The 26,449-nt window shown below is 36.1% G+C and overlaps 2 protein-coding genes across 8 annotated transcripts in view; one reads left to right on the top strand and one right to left on the bottom strand.

Annotated features, from left to right (window-relative positions):
- LOC127855998 (serine/threonine-protein phosphatase 6 regulatory ankyrin repeat subunit A-like) overlaps positions 1-26,449 on the top strand; it is a 282,105-nt gene that overhangs the window by 132,142 nt on the left and 123,514 nt on the right. The window lies entirely within an intron of this gene.
- The window catches only part of LOC127855999 (E3 ubiquitin-protein ligase TRIM33-like), a 193,066-nt gene that overhangs the window by 74,036 nt on the left and 92,581 nt on the right, over positions 1-26,449 (bottom strand). The window contains exons 1-2 of one of the 7 annotated variants that reach the window (XM_052391936.1): positions 11,608-12,005; positions 8,825-9,473 (exon numbers count right to left, since the gene is read on the bottom strand). The exons of 3 other annotated variants lie outside the window; for them this stretch is intronic. In XM_052391936.1, the coding sequence (XP_052247896.1) occupies positions 8,825-9,473; positions 11,608-11,936 (978 nt within the window). In that variant the 5' untranslated portion in view covers positions 11,937-12,005. Of the gene's footprint in view, positions 1-8,824; positions 9,474-11,607; positions 12,006-26,449 lie in introns of those variants that run through there. 3 more of the 7 variants (XM_052391941.1, XM_052391935.1, XM_052391940.1) reach the window with 3 other exon arrangements.

Here is a 26,449-nt window from a genome sequence, read left to right as displayed (position 1 = left end):
ACAAAAATTTAATAAAGCAAGTAAAAAATGTACGTTTTGTATAAGTGATGAAACATTGCAACATTTATTTTTAAACTGTATAATGACCACCCCTTTGAATAAAACTGTTCTATTTTTAATGGACATTCTGACCATTGAAAACATTTCTATTTCATCTAAATACTCTCACATTTTTATGTAAATAATTCAGATGCTGAATTAAAATATGTGTATTTAGTATTTTTGTCGGAGTCACGGTATATAATTTGGAAATGAAGAATTTAGTAAAACATGAAAAATTATTGTTGTCTCCCTTAGACTTACTTGTTAAATTTATCAATAGAATTAAGTTCAGAATTTCATTACATTTTCACCGTTAACCAAATGATTTCTTTTATTTATATTGGAGAGGGTTATGCCACACAACCAATGAAAAAATTTGTTATCATAAAGAACTAGAATACAAACATTACTTAAAATTTTTATAAAAATGTACTTGTTTCTGCTGTTTGCTTTTTCTCTCTGATTTCAGGATGACAGCAGCGAGGATTTGGAGAGCCGGTGCTCGGGTTGTCATCCTGGGTCAGAGAGAGAGAGAGAGCAACAGAGTGTTTAGTGTTTCGTGTCATTTGTGTGATATGTTTTTGTATTGATGCATTTATATATGTTTCATAACTGTAATCATCATTGCTGCTATGAATCATTTCAATCATAATTTCATATACTGTGTAACCCGGTCTTGGGCTTATCTCATTTCATTCATTGAATATCATTATCATTCATGTTTCATCACTATGTATATACGCCATACCATTGCCTCATTTTCACTCATGTAGGTCATAGGAACATTGTACTAACCTTTCTTGCGTATTGAGTTTCCTTTCAAAATAATATTTAATATCATACATGCTTTTTCACACTTGTTCAGACTTAACTGGATTATGGGGTTGAGGCGGGTGAGTAGTGGTACCGAAGGCTGTCACGTGCCTCAACTCCATCATCCAGGGCAGCTGTAGACTTTTATATCATGTTCCTGGCGGACCATCGCGGGAATTTCCCGTGCATGACCTGAGGTGGTTCGCTGGAAACCTCATTTTATTTTATTAAAGTTTTTTCATTTAATTATACAACCTTATATGTTTCTTTTGTCATTTTTTATAATTATTAAGGAAGTGTGGTTACAATACTCTTTTTATAAATGGAAACAAACAAACGCAATACAAAATACTAATTCAGACCCGCTTTAATTAAGGAAGATGACTTTTTATTTGTTAACAACTTTAAACTTACAATTCTCTCTGTTTTTCAATAACATCATATACATATTTATACGTGCAGACGTGAACAAAAAACTGTGATATAAATTAAGCGTGCAGGCGTAAAAAGACTGATATCAATTGAAAAATATTATTGTGTTTCTTATAACTGTGTTAATATTTCCTAGCATACTAAGTCATCTTTATTTTGCTATTGTCTATTTAATTATCTTAAGCGGGTACTTGGGGCACTCTACACCCCAAGTTACGTTTGAATGAATTTTATGAAAAGGAAAAAAACACTCTGGCTATGATCTCTTTTAAATCACAGGCCATGGTTGTCAGTGATGTCTGAGATGGTCATAATTGACTGTGAGACCTCCCCCCCCCAGGTTGGATTGGACAAAATTCAAGGGAAGTAATAACCTTTAAAGGGAGATGATTTCTATACCTGCCAAATGATAAATATAAATGTTATTTCAATGCGGTGCAGTAGGGTGCATTGTGTTTCTGACAAACACATATCTTGTTGGGTCACTAGGTCAAAGGTCAAGGTCACTGTGACCACTAAAAAAAATTCTGACAAGCTTTCGCAGCCGAGCGTTGTACCCGTTATGCGGTGCTCTTGTTCCTGCTTTGGCAGGCTGCAAATGGACATGAGAAATGCGTGGAGGCATTGCTTCACAACATAGCAGACAACATTACTTCCTTGATGCAGCAGTTTTTATTGACAGGCTACCAAGATACTTGAGAAAATGCCAGGACAGGTTGCTACACAATGTAGCAAATGTCTTTTCTTCATTGGTGCCGCTGTACTTTATCAAAGATCTCTACTAAATCAAACAAAGTTTTCTGGACACAATACTCTCTGTTTTTGGACACGAGGAATGCGTCGATGAGTTGCTGCACAACGGGGCTGACATCTCCATACAAGACATGCGAGGTCGCACAGCCCTCCACCTGTCAGCCATGTGCGGACATGTTGGCCTGCTTGGATCACTCTTGTTGGTATGTACAGACGGTTGTTGTTTAGCCAGAAACGTTGTAGTTGTAGATGAACTCTCTTATTTACGTTATCCGAAACTCATTTGTAGAGTGATGGTTGTTGCGCCAGAAAACATGACTTGTAAGTGAAATCTTTTGTTTAAGCTACAATCTCCGAAAACAGGGTTTAATCCATGTGCATAAAGATTTGTTACACATAAGACACTTGTACACTTTTCGCCTAAACTGCATTTTTCGCTATAAATACTTCCTTTAAAGGAAAAATACCATTAAATTGGAAAGTGTTGTCCCTGCTTAGCCTGTGCAGACTGCATAGGTTAATTAGAGGAGACACTTTACGCACATGCATTTTGTCAAGAGCCTGGCTTAGTTATTTTATCTAAAACTCCTTTATTGTCAATATTTGAATAAAAGTTCTTCTAAAAATGAAAGTCTTTAATATGCAGGATTATTCGGTAATGGCTAGAGTTTGGAAAAGCTGAATGTATCAAGGAATCCTTCAGAATAGGTTCATCTATGGGGGTAAGATTTTTAGGAAAAATTTTGATAAATATTGTTCAATTGCTTTACATTCAAGGAAATCTTAATTTTTATACAGGTTATCAGGCACCTGGTGTGTTTTCTATTTAATTAAGTACAGAGTATTCTTGGGTTATGCTTTTTAAAGAAAAAAAAAATAATTTAGGTTTTAGTAAACATGATATTTATAAATATTACTGTTTAACACTCTAGAAGGACACCGTTCTTCATGAAACCTTGTCAGAAGATTTGTCCCAATTATGTCTTGGCGGAGTTCGAAACTGGGTCAAATGAGGTCAAAAACTAGGTCACTAGGTATAACTAAAAAAAGCTTGAACACTAGACGTCACATTTATATAGTCCAATCTTTATGAAACTTGGTCAAAACATTTGTTGAAATGATATATTGGCAGAATAAAAAAATTGTTTACAGCCTTTTAAAAAATATGACTGCTATGAGGCAATGAATTTTTCTTTATATGGCTGTAGTTAAATCTTAAGTTGAAAAAAGTAAGCACTATACAAGTCACATTTTAAGTCAAATCGTTATGAACTTGATCAGCACATTTGATAACATGGACGAGATAGAAAAGGTTCCAGTCCGTTGAAAAACATAACCACTGGGAAACAGGGTAGTTTGCCTTATGCGACTGTATTGAAACCTTGTTAACAGTCTGGAGGTCACATTCATTTATTAAATCATCATGAAACTCTCTCAATACGTTTATTCTACAGGTATCTAGGTCAAGATAATGAATGGTTTCGGTCTATTGAAAACATTGCAGCTAGGGTTCGGTGCAGTATTCATTATGTAGCTGTTTTGTAACCTAGTTAACTCTACTGAAGTCACATTTTCCCTATCTTCATAAAACTTAATCAAAATGTTGGATCGAATGCTGTTTCAACTAAGTCTGTTAATGGTTCCAGTCTGTTGAAAAATAAAGCTTTCAAGATATGTATTAGTTTGGCTTGTAATTTTAGCTAAATTGCAAGCTTTTAACACTTGCTGTAGTTGCTTCATCCCGAGGATGATAACGACCATAAAACAAAATACTATAATGGTGTGATATTTCAGTTTGTGTGTTTAATGATGATGGTGGTTCACAATAAAGTCCTTGTTCTCATAATAGTTCAGTCCTTTCGTGTCTCCGGTGTGCGCCTTAGGGCATAGGGAACTCATGTACCTCATGAGTCGTGATTTTACTTTAAATACATTTTTGAAGGACACAAATTTGGACGTCTGACTGAGTTTTAACGGTATGACATAATATTGATAAATCTTGGTCATATTGTTTATCTTGACGATATCAGGGCATATATCTTGCTAAACCTTGGTCATAGTGTTTATCTTGAAAATATCAGGTCAGATACCTTGATAAACAATGATCATATTGTTTATATTGACAATATCTGGGCAGAGATCTTAATAAACATTGGCCATAGTGTTTATCTTTACAATATCAGGGCAGAGATCTTGATAAACCTTGGTCAAAGTGTTTTTCTTGACAATATCAAGGCAGAGAACTTGATAACCCTTGGTCATAGTGTTTATCTTTAAAATATAAGGGCAGAGATCTTGATTAACCTTGGTCAGAGTATTTATCTTGATTATATAAGGCCAGAGACCTTGATTGACCTTGATCATAGTGTTTATCTTGACACTATCAGGGCAAAGACCTTAATAAACATTGGTGATAGTGTTTACCTTGACAATATCAGGGTAGATATCTTGATAAACCTTGGTCATAGTGTTTATCTTGACAATATCTAGGCAGATATCTTGATAAACCTTGGTCATAGTGTTTATCTTGACAATATCAGGGCAGATATCTTGATAAACCTTGGTGATAGTGTTTATCTTGACAATAGCAGGGCAGATATATTGATAAACCTTGGTCATAGTGTTTATCTTGACAATATCTAGGCAGATATCTTGATAAACCTTGATCATAATGTTTATCTTGACAATATCTAGGCAGATATCTTGATAAACCTTGGTGATAGTGTTTACTTTGACAATATCAGGGCAGAGACCTTGATTGACCTTGGTCATAGTGTTTATCTTGACAATATCAGGGCAGAGACCTTGATAAACCTTGGTTATAGTGTTTATTTTGACAATATCTGGGCAGAGATCTTAATAAACCTTGGTCCTAGTGTGTATTTTGACAATACATGGGCAAATATATTTTAAACCTTGGTCCTAGTGTTTATCTTGACAATATCAAGGCAGATATCTTTATTAATCTTGGTCCTAGTGTTTATCTTGACAATATCTAGGCAGATATCTTGATAAACCTTGGGCATGGTGTTTATCTTGACAATATCAGGGCAGAGACCATGCTAAACCTTGGTCATAGTGTTTATATTGACAATATCATGGCAGAAATCTTGATTAACCTTGGTCATAGGGTTTATCTTAACAATATCAGAGCAGAGAACTTGATAAACCCTGGTCAATGTGTTTATCATGACAATAGCATGGCAGAGATCTTGATAAACCTTGGTCATAGTGACAATAGCAGGGCAGAGTCCGAACCAGAGTCATGTTAATAAAAAAACTAGTATATCAGGTTAATATTTAAAAAAAAAACATTTTTACCAATCTAAAGGCCACATATATGACTCAACCTTTCTGAAACTTGGTCCAAGTGTTTATTGTGACATTTTTGTGGCTGTGTTCTATATCTGGGTCACATGTGACTATAAACTAGGTGACAAGGTAAAATCCTAGAAAAACCTTGTTACTTCTCTAGAGGCAAAATGTATAACTCAATATTGAGGAAACGTGGTCATACTATTATTTTTGTAATATTTAAGCTGAATTTAATCTGGATCAAATGGGTAAAACAAACTTGATGACACTTGGTTAGAATGTGAATCTTTACAATATTTTCACAAAGGAAGTTTGGCTTAGCCTTTGTAATACTCCTTTAAGGGAATTAATTCAAACACTGAATTTACTTTCAATATTATGATTTTAATTACAAAATATACACATACTTACACAAGTTCCTAGTGTTGCAAAAGTGTTCAGTAACTGATTTCCACAAGTTTCTATCTGCCTAATGTTCAAACTATGTATATCTAATATATGAGTCTTTTTGTTGACATCTTGTTACTTCTTTTTCATCTTTTATAAACAGTTTCAATAAACTTTGAAAGGCATTATGCACACATCAAAACATGGGTATAACAAAAGGATGATTAATTAATATTAATCCAACACACTGTGAATTGCAAGACTATACTATAAGATTACAACAAAATGATCGACAAACACTATTTTTTAATCTGCATATTTACATGAAGGAACCAAAAAGTTTCTCATAATATGGTATAGTTTTCCTTAAATTATTAAACTGCACACACACTATCTGATTATAAACACACATCTAAACAACTAATAAAGTCAAAAAAGTCATTGTGACAATATATAGACCATGTTTAAATCTGGTTCAAATTTGGTCAAAAATAGCTCACGTCAAGTCTGTGAGCCCCTAGAGGTCATCATGGTATTCTTGTTATCATCATACATTAAATATTACAAATGGTATGTCCCTTTTTTAAATAAGACATTCTATTACATCATGCCGTTTTTGTGTTTATAATTTTCTGGAGCCATCACTCGAAAACTAAGACGTACACATGAATTGTTTTAAAACATAACTCCTGTTTTCATAATTTCACTGTTATTGCTCTTGAAGATGTTAATTTGGAACGTTGACTGTCGCATATTGGGACTATAATATGTGATAAAGCTTGTATGGTTGGAAAACTAGGTCTTAAAACTGAACTGTAAATGCAAGGGGGAGGAGGGCTTTTTCAAGTAGGACATTGAGAGGACCTTGGAAGTGCAGGAAATTCTGCCCTGTCTCAAAAGTTAAGAGAGTAATTTTAATGCACAAAGCTTTCACTTATGTTTATCTCGTGTATTTACCGAGGATTGTTAGTAAAGGTTTGGTCAATAATCTCTCCTGGCATAGGGTTAATTGGTAATGTATGTTGCTGATTATTTTCTGTTGATTAAGTTACTTTTGGATCAGACTATTATTTGATTGCAAATCCTTTTATTTTGACATTACTTGTGGCGGAGTTTCATATGTTTTGCTTTGATGTGTGATTTGGAAAATGATAATTGTTGTTAGATATTATTCTCACATGCATATAAATTTGAGCAATACTTGACACACTCACACATAATGTTCATAAACATATGAATATCATGCACATCATGAACGATATTAATAGATAATATTTATTAACAATGAGATAAGTTATTTGCCCCCCTCCCCCCAAAAAAAACAAACAACAATTGATAAACTGGTTCAGAAATGTTTGTACAATCACTTTAAAATCTAGTTTCGATGAAACTAATTATTTATTTATTTTTTTCAAATTATAGGTGAGCATATTTCAGTTTAATGATACCAGGTTGATAAAGACTGGTTTTATGGTAAATTTGTGCATGTAGGGTTTTACACAGGGAATATTGAATATGTCCTATTGCAACAGGTCTAATATACATTTTATTAAGAGTTCAACTATTTTAAACTATAAATCATCCTTCTGCAACAGTCACTGTTCCTTAAACACTGTAATGTCAGTATTGTTCCGCATTCCTACAATGATTGAGCGTGTGTGCTTACTGTAGTAGACAGACAATGGGAGAATCACACCATTATTCTCTGTGACCACCTCTGCCAGTATCTGTCTTCCATCTCTGTCCACCTGGACTACTGTGTGTGTAAGGTATCCACACACAAGAACTTGTCCTGAATCTGTCACATGAAGGCCAGGTAGAAAATACATAGGGCAGCTCAGGCCGGGTACAGTCAGGGTGGAGATCACTGTGCCATCCCTGGACAGTGTGACCAGCTGGTCACTGGCCACATATATCCTGTCACCATCTGGACTCACTGCACAAGAGGTCACTGTGGTATAGAAGACAGTGATGATGAGATGTTGTTATAATATTGAAATAAAGGTAATGATAAAGAAAGAAAGTCTAATGATCCTGTCATGTAACAAAGTCCAGCTTTGTGTATAATATACTACATAATAAAACACTTAATTACATAAATGAACATGAAATAACACTAGAACACTGATGAAATTAAAAAAATCAAATGTCAACTATATATAGAGACCAGTTGTATTCATGCCATATATTGTAGTTCTTAATTTTGATACATTGGTTACATGTTTAAGTTTGGGAATAATTATCAAAGACATCATTGTTTAACTTCAATATAAAATTGTTAACTTGTGATAAAAAATTTTGAATATGCATAAAAAATTAAATGTTGGACATAGGCTCAACATGTAAAGCTAATTATTTACAAAACATACAATTGGTTGCTAAGATTACTGGTATGTGAAGCTTATAACTCCTTAATTTCAATGACGGTAGAAGCCTGGGCCCAACTGTTTGGAACATTAGACTAATGTTAATTATAATTATTACCTATAAATTTACCTGTTTCATCCTTATACATCTTGCTCACCAGTCTTCCATCTACTGTATAGAGGTACAGAGTACCACCATCTGTAATGTACAGGTTGCCATGCTGATGGGCAATACCCCTGCAGTAATGTTCGAGCTTCAGTATCCTGTCCTTTATCAACTGACCATTGGTCACTCTGATAAAGTGGACCTCCTTGTTATCCACAGTAACAGCCACCAGACTGGAGTCAATGCTGCACATGGACAATTTTCCACCAGGCAAGTCACAGTGGGCCACCACCTTGTAGGTCTGATCCAGGAGCTTCACTTTGTAGTAGTTAGAGTCTGTGATGAGGAGTTCTCCAGAAGCTGTCTCACAGATACCAGTTATGAAGAATATGCCTTTTTCACCCTCAATCTTCACACTGTACTTCATACTACTCTTCACTTTTATGATTTGATCAGGTTTGCTGACTGCACCTGGTTGATGTCCCTGGACCAGCTGGTGTGATGAGCTTGATACAGGATCAGATACCAGACCTGACTTGGGCAGATGACTGTTTTGGTTTCCAGGGCTATAGTGTCTAGATGAACTTGATTCTGGAATGGATGTGTTTACCTTTAATCTTGAAGCTGTTTGGTTTCCAGGGTCAGACTGGCTGCATGCTTTAGGTGTATTCTGTCTGGTATTTGTGTTCTGTGTTGTCCTTTTAGTGGGTTGTGATTGTTTAACTGTGCTCAGTATTTGTCCCAATCCAGATAGAGCGGACAGGGTTTGTTTGATGGTTCTATCAGGATTAAAGGTTAGTGTCCTCTCATTATTTGCTGTCATATCTTGTAAAGATGCTTCTACCTTGAGGGACTGGTCAAGGCATTTTCTGTACTTGATAAAACTCAGTGCTTTTTTTTTGTCTTTACTTGTCAGCAAATTTTCTTGTAAGCATGATATATTTTTTATGAACTTATTGCAGTTTTCAATGTCATTTCTGATAGATGTCTTCACATTGACCAACAATGTGTCCAAAGCCTTCTTGGTATTTTTCTCCAGTTGATCCAAAGCGTCATTTATAGTCTTTCGTAAAGCATTGATTTCTTCCAGAATTTTCTTGTAAGATTTCTCAAGAGACTTCAAATTTTCCTCAAAGTCATGTTTCTTCTTTATCAACTGCTGGTGTTGTGTATCAAGAGTTGCTGACAACTGTTCGAAGTCTCTTTTTTGATTGAGGTCTTTCACCTTGTCAGCTATTAGTACCACATGACTGCATAACCTGCAAAAACGAACACACTTAAAGTTGATTATGTATGCGTTTTGTCAAGCATTGTTAATATTGGTAGGTATACAATTTATTTTTAAGCATATTATTTTGTCATATGAATTTTTTTCCGAACAATATTTAGAGATGCTTTTACTTATATCTATCTACAGTCCAATCTGAGTTTGTGGTCACCTGGTATGAGCGGTCAGTCTAGATTCCCAGACTACCCCTCACCCCACCAAATTCATTGTTAATTTCTCCTGAGTGTAGCCTGCCGTAAGCGACCAGGACCCATTTAATTTCACACCAATAGCAATTGTCACCTGCCTTTAGCGGTCACAAGGCATTATTGCAAGTTGAGAAAAATAAACATTCGGTTTAATCTATTAGCATTGTTGTCTCTTACATTGCAGGTCATATTGTCTATTCTGCAATTAAAGAATCAGATTCAGTTAATTTTCTTTATTATAATAAATTGACCCATTCTGAGACATCAAATCATATCAGGGCTCTCGCTGGATTAAATTTTGTGTTTGCCACCATTATTTGCCTTTTTCGCCATTTTGAAAATAAGAGCCATTTTGTAGCCATTTTTACATCCTAGTCTAAAATGCATATACAATTAATTTATGTAGGGTGTAGCTCTTAACCAATTATTACCATGAAATACCAATGCAAAGAAAAGGAACGTTATTTTTTATTCATATTTACGTCTGCTTTCCATAAAAAAATCTACATAATATAATGGTATCATAACAGTATCTGCCAAGATTCTACTTCACTATCAAGACTTAGCCTTTAGCATACATATTTACTAATAACATTTAATTTCATTGTTGGTTAGCGCAATCATGAAAATAATGCTTAATAAAATTACTTTACCACAGTCCTAATCACTTAGAGCATCCATGGACACCATACTTGTTTATCACAAATTAATTATCACAGTGTTGATACAGAACAAACGAATACGTACACACGTATAAGGAACATCAAACCAAACAAATCTAAAACCCTCAAATGCTTCAAATTATAACAACTCTTTCAACTGAAGCATGTGGGCATTAGTGGCACACTTTTCATGTGTGTCAATTAATGCGTTCTGATTGGATAATACGTTTATTTCTTCCTATTAGAATTCTTCAAGGGGAGGAGCTTAGGTTATACTGGCTAGATTTTCAGAATATTTTGTGGCGTTTACATGTTTGAGATTCCCGCACGCAGGAATGGTTTCCAGTCGAGTAACTTATGATATTTTTTTAGAGAAAAATAAATGAAAATCCGTTTTGGCCACTTGTTTTTGCAAATTGAAAGTAAATTTCCCCCCTTTTTTTTTAGAAAATTGTGATGGCAGCGGGAGTACTTCAAATGTTGTTGAGGTTTATTGTATTGGGATAATTATTGGAAAATCTTCATAAAATAAGTATCATAAAATGCTTAAAAAAATATCTCCATTTAATTATTAGTAAAGGTAGTTATTGCATAATTAAATATGGATTTTAAAATAACATTTTATTTTGTGTCTGATTTTTCTTGCTTACTCTGAAATGGAATCAGATTAATAAATGATGAAATATTATTGAGCGTGAAACACAAGTATTTCACGTTGTATGAACGAAAAGATCAGATGTGCTTAGCTTGTGTTTGTTTGAATGAAAATGATGTTTGTGCACACAGGAGGTTTTCAAAGCTTTTGATCCTATAAGCTGTCCAACAATTTAAAATGTGGTCACCTGACTGTAGCATTGACTGGCCTCTGTACACAGGTTTGAATGTATATTGCAATACTCAATAGATCGTTACCTGACTGTAGCATTCACTTGCCTTAATCAGCTACTTTGACCACTTGCCTTGACTGGTCTCTGTAAATAGGTTGTACTGTATATTGCAATACTTGTTGCCCGACTGTAGCATTCACTTGCCTAAAGCAGCCACTTTGATCACCCCTTTGACTGGCCTCTGTACATAGGTTGGACTGTATATTGCTATGCTTGTTACCTGACTGTAGCATTCATCTGCTTAAATCAGCCACTTTGACCACTTCCCTGGGCTGGCCTCTGTACACAGGTTGATTGTCAAATAAGAAATAAATAAAAAAACATGTGCAAAAAACATATTTATATAAAGTACAGTCCTTCTTACTTACTGATGAGTGTGGACATGGCAGGCATGACATATCAGCTGGCTGTGGTCCTCACAGAATCCTGTCAGTTTTTCCTTCTTGTGATCCTGACAAATCTCTTGTTCACCCACATTAGTCTCAGGCCACTGGCTGATGTTTGTCTTGTCCAAAATTTCATGCTTCTTGTAAAGATAGTTGTGATACTCAACACATTTGCTACAGTACAATTTAGAACAGTCCTCACAGTAGAATTCAGCCTGTGTGTATCTGTCATTTTCCTGACAGGGGAAACAAGAAAAGTCAAAGAATGATTCTGATCCTCTATGAATTGAACTCTCCAAATTAGAAGCCATTGTGTAACTATTGATAACTTCTTTCCTTGCTAATTTAAATCTTGAAATTGCAACTAACCTATCCAATGTCAGGTGATATCCAGTCATGCGATTGTGTAGCGTGTTCTACTTTAGTTGTTCAATGACTGTTATCTTATTACCAATATTGACGGGTTTATAAGCAAAACGTTAAGCTATTTACAGAATGATATGGTCTAAAGTGTAGATAGTAGAGTTTGTATATTCTGTTGAATTTAAATAATCTTATCGATAACCAATTCATATACAGATATACACGGTGTATTTTCACTCATGACATGATTTTTTTTCAGGGAATTAAATAAGTTTTTATGTCAAATATTAATGTAGATTATAATTAAAATTTAGTAAAAATATACACTCAATCTTAAGTTGAGGAATGGAAAGATAATGAGAAATATATTTGAGACTACCTGCAAAAGTTAACAATCTAGTTGTAACAAATTAGTGATAAAAGGTTTCCCATTCCTGAGTGGTACTTGTTTTTTATATGTTCATAGTGAAAAGTTAAAAAATCTCACAAATGATTTGGTACTTAATTATACCCCCACAAACGAAGTTTAGGGGGGGGGGGGGGGTATATAGGAGTGAGCTTGTATGTCTGTCGGTCTGTTTGTCGGTCGGTCGGTACGTGTTAAGTTTCCGCTCTCTATTTCAAGTTGTTTTCATTCGATCTTCGCCAAAATTGGTCAGATGTTGTATCTAGATGATGTCGAGGTCAAATTCGAATATGGGTCATGCCGGGTCAAAAACTAGGTCACGGGGTCACTAAGTGCGCTCAAACATTGAGCATGGTGTCCGCTCTTTAATTCAAGTAGTTTTCATCAGAGCTTCACCAAATCTAGTCAGAAGTTGTATCTAGATGATGTGTAGGTCAAGTTCCAACATGGGCCATGCCGGGTCAAAAACTAAGTCCCAGGGTCACTTAGTGCATTTTAAACATTGAGCATGTTGTCTGCTGTTTTTTGTGACGACAACATGCAAAATAGTCTGTGTCAATGCGGAATGTAGGGGTATTCGTCACGTCTGTGACAAAACTCTAGGTGGCATTGAAAATTGCATGGTGGTTTCACTACCTTGCAATTCAGACTTAAAATGAAACATTCTGACTTTACTTTATCCTTCGAAGAAGAGGGGGTATATTGTTTTGCACATGTCGGTAGGTCGGTCCGTACGTCCAACAGATGGTTTCCGGATGATAACTCAAGAACGCTTAGACGTAGGATCATGAAACTTCTTAGGTACATTGATCATGACTGGCAGATGACCCCTATTGATTTTGAGGTCACTAGGTCGAAGGTCACGGTCACAGTGACTCGGTCTTGGATGCAGTTTAGGACCACATTTTCAGATTACATGTATATTATGTACTGTTGTGGTGGGGTCTCCTTTCCCACCATATGGTTTCCGGATGATAACTCAAGAACGCTTATGCCTAGGATCATGAAACTTCATAGGTACATTGACCATGACTGGCAAATGACCCTTATTGATTTTCAGGTCACTAGATCAAATGTCAAGGTCATAGTCATTCGAAATAGTAAAATGGTTTCCGGATGATAACTCAACAATACTTAAGTCTATGATCATGAAACTTCATAGATACATCGATCATGACTGGCAGATGACCCCTATTGATTTTCAGGTCACTAGGTCAAAGGTCAAGGTCACAGTGACTTGAAACAGTAAAATGGTTTCCGGATGATAACTCAAGAATGCTTACCTCTAGGATCATGAAACTTCATAGGGACATTGATCATGACTGGCAGATGACCCCTATTGATTTTCAGGTCACTAGGTAAAAGGTAAAGGTCACAGTGATTCGAAAGAGTAAAATAGTTTCCGGATGATAACTCAAGAATGCTTATGCCTAGGACCATGAAACTTCATAGGTTCATTGATAATGACTGGCAGATGACCCCTATTGATTTTCAGGTCACTAGATCAAAGGTCAAGATCACAGTGCCAAAAAACGTATTCACACAATGGCTGCCACTTCAACTGACAGCCCATATAGGGGGCATGCATGTTTTATAAACAGCTCTTGTTTTGTTCATACTTAAGACACACCGCGGTATACGAGCAATAATCTTTTGTCTAGAAAACAGTTGCGTCTTAATAACCCGGAAAAAATACTATTACACTATTTCTTTAACTATACTATTACTCTTGTTTTTTTTAGATGGGACCAGTGGAGAAAATTCACGACAGACTGTTGGAATTCCGTAAGTATATGTTTAAGTTAGATACATTTGTAACTATTTGAACAACATTTTACTGTATAAGTAAATTTAATATTATGTTTAATAACAGCCTGTCCATATACTAGTTAGTTGTGCATTGAATGCCCTTGAAATGATTTCTTCTGATTTTTGGAATATGACCTTTTATCATGAATTTGGGAATTTTTGAACAAAAAATATACCCTGGTTGAAGGTCAAATGCAGTTAAAACTAGTAGACGATTTTACTTGTTAAATGTATCATATTTAATAATCATTGTATTGACCAAATAAAAAAAAGAAAACTGTAGAATTTGTTTTTATTTTATTAAATTGTTATCAATGACAATAATCATAAGAATAAAACAAATAAATAAATAAATCACTATTACACACAGAGGTACTGTTGTCTGCTTCAAAAAAAAATGAGCAAGTGAAAATTCTAAACAGAAAAATAAAAATGTCAGATAATATTAATAATATAACATTTAACATTTTATTGGATGATATTATGGAAAATGACATGGAAGATGACTCACTTAAAACTACAAACAAAACAGCGAAATTGAAGAAAACGGAACGATAAAATCACAAAGTGCAGATAAAATTGTTCAAAAGGTATCATTTGAAGATTTCATTAAATTGTATGGATTTGATGCTAGGGTTCTGGACGATAAATTTGAAAATGTAACTTCTTATGTAGTAGCCAGCATTCCGATTCCTGAACTAAATAACGAATTTGAGGATATTTGCACGGTTAAATAACGTATTTTAGAACAAGAAAACAAAGCAACATTGCAAAAAACAAAAAATGATGTTGAAAATTTAGACGATTCCTAAAATTAAAGGGCAAGAGCAGAGAAATGCATGTACTTAATGTTGACATTTTAGATGAATATGTGGCAAATTTCATTCTTTCATGCAAGACTAAGTCGGGAAAAGATTACGAACCCTCTAGTATTCGAAACATCATGTCAAGCATAGACAGGGAACTAAAACACCATAAATATCCATATCTTATCATGTCGAACACTGGCCCAGAGTTCAGTCTATCGAGGGATGCCTTCGCTGCTAAGTCCAAGAGTCTTAAGAGACAAGGCAAAGGTAACCAACCAAAAGCTGCTTCTCCGTTGACTGACGACGAGATTGAGGCTTTATACCAGAAACTGATTCTTGGTTGTCAGACTCCCAGTTCCTTGCTGAATACCATGTGGTATAACAACTGTGTCCACTTTGGCCTTTTGGGAACCACGGAGCAGTATAATCTATGGTTTGAGTGATTTATAATCGTTAAGCCAATTGTTTTGAGTTTTCTATATGTCCTGAAATAAAAAAAACATTTAAGTAACATTGAGAGATTATTCTAAACAAATAGTAAAAAATAAAACACCAAATAAGTCTGCAAAGTACTATTTTTTATTGAACACGGTAGAGCACAAAGTTTTGAAATTTATTATTTTAACAAGAATTTTCCAAATGATAATTTGCACCATAGGTGCAAACAGGTACCATCTGCCATTTCAGTGACACATTGTACTTTTTTGGCACCAATGAGGCGATATTCAACTAATATTTGTTTTTATTTCTTAAAAAACTAAATTGTCTCACTTTTCAAGGTTTTCAATGTTCATTATTTTAAGCTGGGAAGACGTTTCCCTCAGAACGGCAGCAGATGGCACGGAGTTCCTTGAACTGAATGAGCGCCAGACCAAAACAAGGACAGGGGGTGACATTTCAAACATCAGGAAAGTGCCACCTAGGATGTATGAGACACAAGACGACAGATGCCCCATCGCAGCCTACAAGTTGTTTGCCTCCAAGCGACCCAGTGGATATTGTCAAGCAGGAAGTCCATTCTACATTGCGCCTAGGACTCGGGCTTTGACGGGTTTAAGGATGTGTATAAAACGCGGCATTTAGCGCAGACTGCAAATTGCAGGCTGCGTTATCGGGCCATAAAACGCAGCCAATATAGACATCGTTGCAGTCAATATAGATATCGTTGGAAAACGCAGGCAATATAGACAAAGAAGGAATACGCAGACTATATGCAATATAGTTTATGTGCTATATTTAACTTATTAAATACTTGTAAGTTTTATTGCATTTTGTTGAATTTATGAACCAAGAACATTCTAAAAATGAATGTGCTATATTTAACTAATTAAATACTTGTAAGTTTTAGTGCATTTCGTTGAATTTATGAACCAAGAACATTCAAAAAATAAATATCAGTCAATTTGAAGTTGAATATTGATACCGGGAGGTTTATCTCACAAGATGTATACGATATATAAATAAAAAAGAATATAAAGTTGTAATAAAAAAAAATATGACTGTATATACACATTTTATTGCGTGACACTTATTCAAATAATAGGAAATTCTAATTTAAATTAAGAGCGATGGTTATCCTTATTTGTTTAAAATAATGAAATATAAAAGCTTTATACGTGCTAAACTCATAAACGAATACGCAGCTTTTAGCGCAGACAATATATAAAAAGGAAGAAAACAGATTAGATCAATGTTTCGCGATGATGGGCATTATTTATTTTAAATAAAAACTATCTAGCATTTAAGCCGTTGAACTAATGAAATTGTTTTGTGAATTTATTTATATGAATGTAGTAACCTAGATGTTCTGTATCAAGATGAAGACATAATAATGTGTTTTTATGAGCACAATTAAATAATTTGAATTGTGATAATATAATTATATAACTGTATGTATATTTAATGTATGTATAGATTAAACGCAATGTTGTTTTCATCGAAGCCAATCTGGACATCGCTGCAAATCGCAGGCTGCCTTATCGGGCATAAAACGCAGCCAATATAGACTTCGTTGCAGGCAATATAGATATCGTTGGAAAACGCAGCCAATATAGAAATAGAAGGAAAACGCAGTCAATATAGACATAGAAGGAATACGCAGCCAATATAGAAATAGAAATCAAAACCTTGTGAAATTTGTAAATGACTGACTCTGTATCAATAATTCGAAGGTTTTAATTAACATTATATGTATGAAAGTGTGTAAGGTCCATATTATTGTAAAACTTTTAACCTAATATATTTTTAATCGGAATATCGAACAAGTTGAATTTAATCTTCATACCAAGAGGTTTATTGCACACAAATGAACACGATTTGTAATCAAAGAATACTAATTTGTATTAAAAATTATTTTATTAATGAAATACACATTTCACACATTTTATTGCTTTCAAGTTATTTAAATAATTTGATTTCTACTTGAAATTAAATTCGTAAGCAGGAAGACAGATGACAGCGCAGCATATATATATGGAAAACGCAGCTTTTAGCGCAGCCTATGTAGATATGGAGGCAAACTAATTAGGCAGGTTTCGCGCGGATGGTCATTATTTATGTTAAATGATGAAATCTAAAAGCATTATACGTTTCGAACTCAGTAAAGCAGTAAAGAATTGGATTGTACCTTGTTTTGTGTTATCATCCATAAATTAATCCTCATCTTAGGGAGAAAATGGAGAGAGCATATTTCTGACACGTGACTAAGTTTTATTTTGAATGTTTACTTGTTATAATTGAAGAACGATATGAGAAGCTTAAGAATAAACAAAAGACCGTTTGAAAGGAGTGTTATATATGTTAAACCAGGGGTCTGTTACAGTTGTTGTTGTTGTTTTTTTATCGAGTGCACCGGGATTGTCTCCCATATGGCCATCGCCCCCAGAAAGACGTGTTAGTTGGTTACGGGGGATAGTGCAAGATACAGGAGACACCCCGTTCCAGAGGTGACCCTGGGTCTTTTAGTGCCCGGTGGATAGCACCTAGTACACTGCACCTCGGTTTAACGTCTCATGCGAAAGACGAGTTAGTAGGTTAGGTGCAGCGGGGGATCGAACCAGTGATCTCTGGATCGTGAAGCCAGTGTGTTACCACTAGACCACGGATCCGCTACTCTGTTACAGTGTCTGTCCGATTATCCTTTATTGTGGGATAGTGCGTTCAAAAAAGGTGCGAAATCTGTCAACTTAATATACAAATATAATGAATGTGACTCCTGTTGACTAACTTCTCAATATTTGACATTTGTAGACGTTCGAAGGACGCCGGTCACCGGGGTTTTAACTGCACTTAATTGGTCTGAAGGCTTATGTATCTTATGTTCGTAGATATGTCTGTGCAGTTATGAAAATGGAGGTTTCACAAATTTAATAAATAAGTAATTCATTTGCACGTTATGTAAACGCCTGTGTTACTCAACAAATATAATCAAAATATGAGCAATGCAAATTTGTTTAAAATAATTTCTTTTCCATAATTCTATCAGCAACAACAATAATAGTAAAACAATAAAAAGAGGCTTCCTTTAAACAGAATATACAATACAAGCGGAAAGTGTCGTCCAACTTAGCCTGCGCGGACTGCACGGCAACAACAAAAAAAGTGAAAAAACAAAACAGCAATCAACAAAAAAAGCAATAACAAAAACACCAGCCAATAGAATCACAATATAAACAATGCAATTACTTAGAACTGTGCAGTCCGCACATGCTAATCAGAGTCGACACTCTCCGCCCAAACTGGATTTCCGCTAAGAAGAGACTTCGTTTAAACAGAATATACAATACAAGCGGAAAGTGTCGTCCCAAATTAGCCTGTGTGGACTGCACAGCAACAACAATAAAAGTGAAAAAACAAAATAGCAAACAACAAAAACACCAGCCAATATAAACACAATATAAACAATGCAATTTCTTAGTACTGTGCAGTCCGCACATGCTAATCAAAGTCGACACTCTCCGCCGAAACTGGATTTCCGCTAAGAAGAGACTTCGTTTAAACAGAATATACAATACAAGCGGAAAGTGTCGTCCCAAATAAGCCTGTGCGGACTGCACAGCAACAACAATAAAAGTGAAAAAAACAAAATAGCAAACAACAAAAACACAAGCCAATATAATCACAATATAAACAATGGATTGTCTCTTTACTTACAGTATTCAATAAGAAAAGATGCAAACTAGCTACGTAAATAATAACAATCACAGTAGTAAATCAACTCGGAATCTGTAGATATTAAACCAATCAATACAAACTCAATCCTTGTCATGTATATAAATTGTCATGAAAAAACACTCCAATGTTTAAATGTGAACGCAACGTACTCTGAACAGCAGTATTATACGGTATTATGAATTCGTAAGCAGGAAGACAGATGACAGCGCAGCATATATATATGGAAAACGCAGCTTTTAGCGCAGCCTATGTAGATATGGAGGCAAACTAATTAGGCAGGTTTCGCGCGGATGGTCATTATTTATGTTAAATGATGAAATCTAAAAGCATTATACGTTTCGAACTCAGTAAAGCAGTAAAGAATTGGATTGTACCTTGTTTTGTGTTATCATCCATAAATTAATCCTCATCTTAGGGAGAAAATGGAGAGAGCATATTTCTGACACGTGACTAAGTTTTATTTTGAATGTTTACTTGTTATAATTGAAGAACGATATGAGAAGCTTAAGAATAAACAAAAGACCGTTTGAAAGGAGTGTTATATATGTTAAACCAGGGGTCTGTTACAGTTGTTGTTGTTGTTTTTTTATCGAGTGCACCGGGATTGTCTCCCATATGGCCATCGCCCCCAGAAAGACGTGTTAGTTGGTTACGGGGGATAGTGCAAGATACAGGAGACACCCCGTTCCAGAGGTGACCCTGGGTCTTTTAGTGCCCGGTGGATAGCACCTAGTACACTGCACCTCGGTTTAACGTCTCATGCGAAAGACGAGTTAGTAGGTTAGGTGCAGCGGGGGATCGAACCAGTGATCTCTGGATCGTGAAGCCAGTGTGTTACCACTAGACCACGGATCCGCTACTCTGTTACAGTGTCTGTCCGATTATCCTTTATTGTGGGATAGTGCGTTCAAAAAAGGTGCGAAATCTGTCAACTTAATATACAAATATAATGAATGTGACTCCTGTTGACTAACTTCTCAATATTTGACATTTGTAGACGTTCGAAGGACGCCGGTCACCGGGGTTTTAACTGCACTTAATTGGTCTGAAGGCTTATGTATCTTATGTTCGTAGATATGTCTGTGCAGTTATGAAAATGGAGGTCTCACAAATTTAATAAATAAGTAATTCATTTGCACGTTATGTAAACGCCTGTGTTACTCAACAAATATAATCAAAATATGAGCAATGCAAATTTGTTTAAAATAATTTCTTTTCCATAATTCTATCAGCAACAACAATAATAGTAAAACAATAAAAAGAGGCTTCCTTTAAACAGAATATACAATACAAGCGGAAAGTGTCGTCCAACTTAGCCTGCGCGGACTGCACGGCAACAACAAAAAAAGTGAAAAAACAAAACAGCAATCAACAAAAAAAGCAATAACAAAAACACCAGCCAATAGAATCACAATATAAACAATGCAATTACTTAGAACTGTGCAGTCCGCACATGCTAATCAGAGTCGACACTCTCCGCCCAAACTGGATTTCCGCTAAGAAGAGACTTCGTTTAAACAGAATATACAATACAAGCGGAAAGTGTCGTCCCAAATTAGCCTGTGTGGACTGCACAGCAACAACAATAAAAGTGAAAAAACAAAATAGCAAACAACAAAAACACCAGCCAATATAAACACAATATAAACAATGCAATTTCTTAGTACTGTGCAGTCCGCACATGCTAATCAAAGTCGACACTCTCCGCCGAAACTGGATTTCCGCTAAGAAGAGACTTCGTTTAAACAGAATATACAATACAAGCGGAAAGTGTCGTCCCAAATAAGCCTGTGCGGACTGCACAGCAACAACAATAAAAGTGAAAAAAACAAAATAGCAAACAACAAAAACACAAGCCAATATAATCACAATATAAACAATGGATTGTCTCTTTACTTACAGTATTCAATAAGAAAAGATGCAAACTAGCTACGTAAATAATAACAATCACAGTAGTAAATCAACTCGGAATCTGTAGATATTAAACCAATCAATACAAACTCAATCCTTGTCATGTATATAAATTGTCATGAAAAAACACTCCAATGTTTAAATGTGAACGCAACGTACTCTGAACAGCAGTATTATACGGTATTATGAACCATTATATTAAAATCATTATTACGTTATTTGGTCGTTAAGCACTGTATTAAACCTGTTGTTTGCAAAAGCCGTGAGATAATTGGGGCATTAAAAGAAAGCAAACTGTTGTTTTTGAAACGGAGAACACGAGAATCAGACCTGCGTATCGTACGACGATCATTTCAACTACCGGCACGTAAGAATGAAAAACCTATATGGCAAAAGAAATGCTTTTATCAAGTACTTTTAATGCACACATTACACGAAAAATCATAATCATCTAGCGATTTATCTTGTGGAACAGAAACGCAACTTTTATGAAACCATTCTTTGCAGGTATCACATTGAACCATATCCTCGACGCAATCAGGCAAATTACAAATACAGTAGTTTTTAATAATAAAAGTTTTACAATGTTTTTTTCGTCGTACGCTGATTGTTTTCTATGTTAATGGGAATTCGGTCATTTGTTCGGTGTCTATTCAATTAAATAGGTGTTGGCGCATTTGTGTCGTATCGAATATGAGGCCTAAACAAATCTCTTTTCGGAAACAAAAAGCAGTAATAAAAGCAATGGCAAATAACCCACAGTCTACATTATTATTTTGACGCATAACCTCGGGGAGTTCAATACAAATTTGTTTCTTATCGCGACCATATATATGTGATAACTGAATTTTTAAACCGTCTGGAATTATTGCATCGTCCGAGCGTTCGAAACCCAAACTGTCCAAAAAATATATTTTGTTGTTGAATAAGATAGTAGAAACCCAATGATCTCTATGGGTGTAATGACTTTGACAAGCAGGTTCAATTACTGACTCCATAGGGACTTTACTTACCCACCTCTTCTTATTTTTCGCAGCGACAGCCGGCACCTGTTCCGTTAACTGTAAACCGTTAATACTACTAAATTGTTTCTTATGTAAAATATTTACTGCCTCCATAGGATACGAAGTAAGCTTTTTATTCTGTAATATTTCGTTTTTGTCCTGTATTTTTTAAGCGAGATGCTGTTTCCAGAAAATGGTTTCTTCGACTACGATGTCGTCTCTACTTGTGTCTAATTCAATTAACTCGTCAACGTTGCTTGTGTCAGAACCTATACTTGATTTTCGTTCAATATTGGCTTCTACATTACTATTAACTTCTATACCATTTAAATCATTAGCGGGAGTGTTGTATTGCGACTTCATATTAACCGGGTGAGACTGTGCTAATAAATCGTCGACGCTGTTAGTTTCGATATCAGTGTGTGGAATTTTTGCTAGTTTTGCCTCCAAATTGTCATGAAAAGTTAATTTTTGTTTCTTGTCCGAACTTACAGAATGACATTTCGCTTCGTCGCGTTTCTTAAGAATGGATTTTGGTGTCGATTCCCAAAATATTTTTGTTGTTGCTGTATTAGGAATTTCACCGACAGTGTCAAAAGTATTATTTTTTGATGTTGGAATTTCGGCCGATGCCAATGAACGATTCTTAACCGCGGAATCAGGTGCTGGCATTATTTCGTCTTCAATATCGCGATCCCCCTTGCGACCCTTTTTAGTACCACATTTTTTGCTATGTTTTGGACGTGCATTTCGCCTAAGTTGACTAAGATTGTATTTTTTTTTCATTAGTTATTGGCATTCCGATGGCAAGCATAGCAGCGATAATGTGATAACAGCGCGTTGTTGATTGACAATTACATTTTTCGTTCGGAAAGAGTGTCACAGAATACTTATCATTTTTGGAACATTTTACCATGAACGCGCCCATTTCTGGTACTAAAACAATACCGTTATTACTGAGTGTATTTAATGCCAATGAATGTTGAGTACGACTTTGTGTTTGTAATTGATCCAGGCATCGTTTGCCGTAGAAACTGCTTTATTGACAATGTCTTCCGACGTACAAGGAACTGAAGTAGGCTGGTTTAACGAACTTATGTTAGCTCTTACTAAATCTATGATCTTATCCGGTTGACAACATGCTTTAGGAATTTCTACTGTGTCGGGATCTTGTTTAGTGTAATGGAATCGCGGTAGAAAGTACCATTCAGTTTCGCCACAAAACCGCGTATAAGTTCGGTTACTTTGTTCCATTGCAAGTAGTTAAAAAATAAAACAATGCTATCATTTTCTCTCTCTTTAAAATCAATTAGTCGCTTAAGTTCCGCGTTAACAGATTCTGCAGCGTTGTTTGTAATGCCCGAATACGGATTGTAATTGTCATATTGTTCGAGAATCCATCTACCCGCGTGCTCTCTTATTGTTTCGCTTAGATTTTTATCAAAGTATTCTACCATCGGTTCACTCCATGTTATTTTTAGCTCTTCATACTTTAGATTGAAGTGATCAAGGGATTCTCAAGTAAACAGAGATCTAAGATCTTTATCATAAATAATTTTGTCATCCGCTTTAGCGCCATGATTCGTGAGCCAAAACTTTAAAACTTTCAAGATATGATTCCAACAAATCAAAACTTTACTGTTCGGAAGGCAATTCTTAAAAGCGTTTACGATTCCTATTTCTCTGTCCATAATCACGCAAAATTTTGAATTAGCCATGTTCGGAATTTTAGATTTTATTAATTCAAGAAACTGTTCGTGGCACTTTTGAAAATCCCTTTCGTGAATCATGAATGCTAGTGGTATAATTGGTTTTTCTCGGAACATCAAATGCTGAAAAGATATGACGGATACGTAGAAATCGCCTAGACAGAAAGTAGTGTCATAAAACACGTTCACCGTTTCGTCCTTAAGACATAGTATGCGATTGAACTCTTCAAATATGTCGTTGTTCCCTACAATAACCTCTAAATCAGGCGTAGTTTTGATACTTAAAATGAAATTGTCTAATTGATTGACCAACAAATGTAAACCATACAACGAATCATGCGATAATTTAGTTTTCTTACGAAAATACGCCTGTATGTTTTGCACTTGCATGTTATTTCTAGGTACTGAAGTGCCTTGCAATAATTCATCGGGATTGTCGGATTTAAAAGAATTGTATATTTCCTGTGGGTTTTCGTCTTTCCGCCTTTGTATGGATTGAATTAACGATGGTTTAACACGTTTGTGCGGTCTTTTATTACGCTTGCGATTTCCATGAGGCATATTTTCATATTCGTCTATATCCCCGTAATAAACAATTAACGTTTGACCATTATATTTATAGCTAAACCTAAATGCATGTTTTTGAAATTTAGCACGAGCTTCGCCGTTGATAACAAACCTAAACGCATGCTTTTCTACCAAAAATCCTTCGCTTTCAAATAATCTTTTCCCGTAATTTCTCCATGTATATCCGTCCGCGCGCCAATCCTCTTTGTTGTGAGTATTACCATTATCGGAATATAAATAAACTATTCCTGGTTTCGATTTAAAAGGCACCTCAGTTGTTATAGAATCACTACATTCTTGTTGTAAAATATCTACAGCTTCCGAGTTCGTTAAAAATCTATCAGTCTTTGAAAAAAAGGGAACTTCATTACCTCCTCCAGTCAACGGCGTTCTAGTCGGTTGATCTGTTCTAGTAGTCATCGTCGGTGTTGTGGTTGCTGATGTTATTCAAGGTGTCGGCGTCGGTGCTGCGGTTCCTTTTCCCCCTCTTGTACTCAGCGTCTTTGTGGTTCGAGGCTCTCCTGTGGTGGCCGGTTTCGATGCGGTGGTTCTAATTGTCCTCGTCGGTGTTGTGGTTGCTGGCGTTATTCTGGTGGCCGGCGTCGGTGATGTGATTCCTTTTCCCCCTCTTGTAGTCCTCGTCGGTGTGGTTCCGTGTTGTCCTCTTGTTGTCCTCGTCGGTGTTGTGTTAGCTGGTGTTCCCTGGGGGGTCGGTCTCGATGTTCTTGTAGATGGTCCTTCTCTGACCACGTCGCTGTAGAGTCGGGCTGTTGTTCTTCCAGGCACAGGAGCAGTAGCCACAGCAGGAGCAGGCGCTGAAGGTCTTGAAGGCGCTGAAGGTCTTGAAGGCGCTGGAGCTCTTGCAGGCGCTGGAGATCTTGCAGGCGTTGGAGATCTAGAAGGCGCTGAAGGTCTTGAAGGCACTGGAGCTCTTGCAGGCGCTTGAGATCTTGCAGGCGCTGGAGATCTTGAAGGCGCTGAAGGTCTTGAAGGCGCTGGAGCTCTAGCAGGCGCTGGAGCACTTGCAGGCGCTGGAGCTCTTGCAGGCGCTGGAGCAGTGGCAGGCGCTGGAGCAGTGGCAGGCGCTGAATCTCTGGCAGGCGCTGGAGCTCTGGCAGGCGCTGGAACTGCAGCCGGTGCAGACGCGGAGCTCTGGCTGCAGCAGGAGGCGCTGGAGCTCTGGCTAAAAGCTGCCTCACTGTTCGCTCCACGCACGATACAACTTCTGCAGTTTCCCTAATGCTGAGATGCAGCCCGTCTCTACTCAGCATTTCCCGGACGATACCTGTTTTTAAGAATTTTGCCTGCATTTAAAATACAATCACACATATCTAATCATAGTGGTAGATATATAAAAAAAGGACATGTAATATTCCTTGGACGGGTAAATGTTTAACCATTCTGAAATGAATACACGACAAGAACGAACGCTTCCTTTTAACTAACTTGCCGTTCCTCTAAAAGTAATATACAGTATTAATTCAATCAGGAGTATCTTTATGTAATGTGGTACGCAATCCATTATACAATGAGTGGCATAGAATATACAAAATAAAGAGAATGTAAATGTTTATACCATGTGCCCTACAGAAGCCTGGCACTTCCACAAAGTACAGCCATGGCAGTTTGACTGCCACTCTGGCCAGCATCCTGTTTACCGAGGTCGCATCCTGGTTAAATGCATCCAGAACGCTCGCCGGAATCGAGCAACCAGGAAACATGTTCCCGCCTCTCGGCAAAATCCCCACAAGCACGATGCTCGCACTTAAAACAATTTCGATTTATATTAATTCAGTGCGTGTTCCTGTGTATTAACATATTTAATAGTATAGTGTCAAATCGCATTTTTCGGAGTATTTGTGAGCACAAAATGGAATAATTTAAGGAACATTCAAGGATGATAACTAATAACTATGAAGACTTGACCACAACAAAAGTTCTACTTTTTTTTTAAACATTTATTTAAGTGTGACCAATATTGGCATTACCGTGGGTTAGCAGAGCAAACCTTTTCACACAACTGCTGGAAATCGCGAACGATCTCAGCAGGAGACGAATGGCCGATGTCGTTCG

The sequence above is a fragment of the Dreissena polymorpha genome, chromosome 13 (genome assembly GCF_020536995.1).
Source record: "Dreissena polymorpha isolate Duluth1 chromosome 13, UMN_Dpol_1.0, whole genome shotgun sequence".
NCBI lineage: Eukaryota > Metazoa > Mollusca > Bivalvia > Myida > Dreissenidae > Dreissena > Dreissena polymorpha.
Note: the sequence above shows the minus strand (reverse complement) of the source record. Positions and strands in the feature narration are given on the sequence as shown.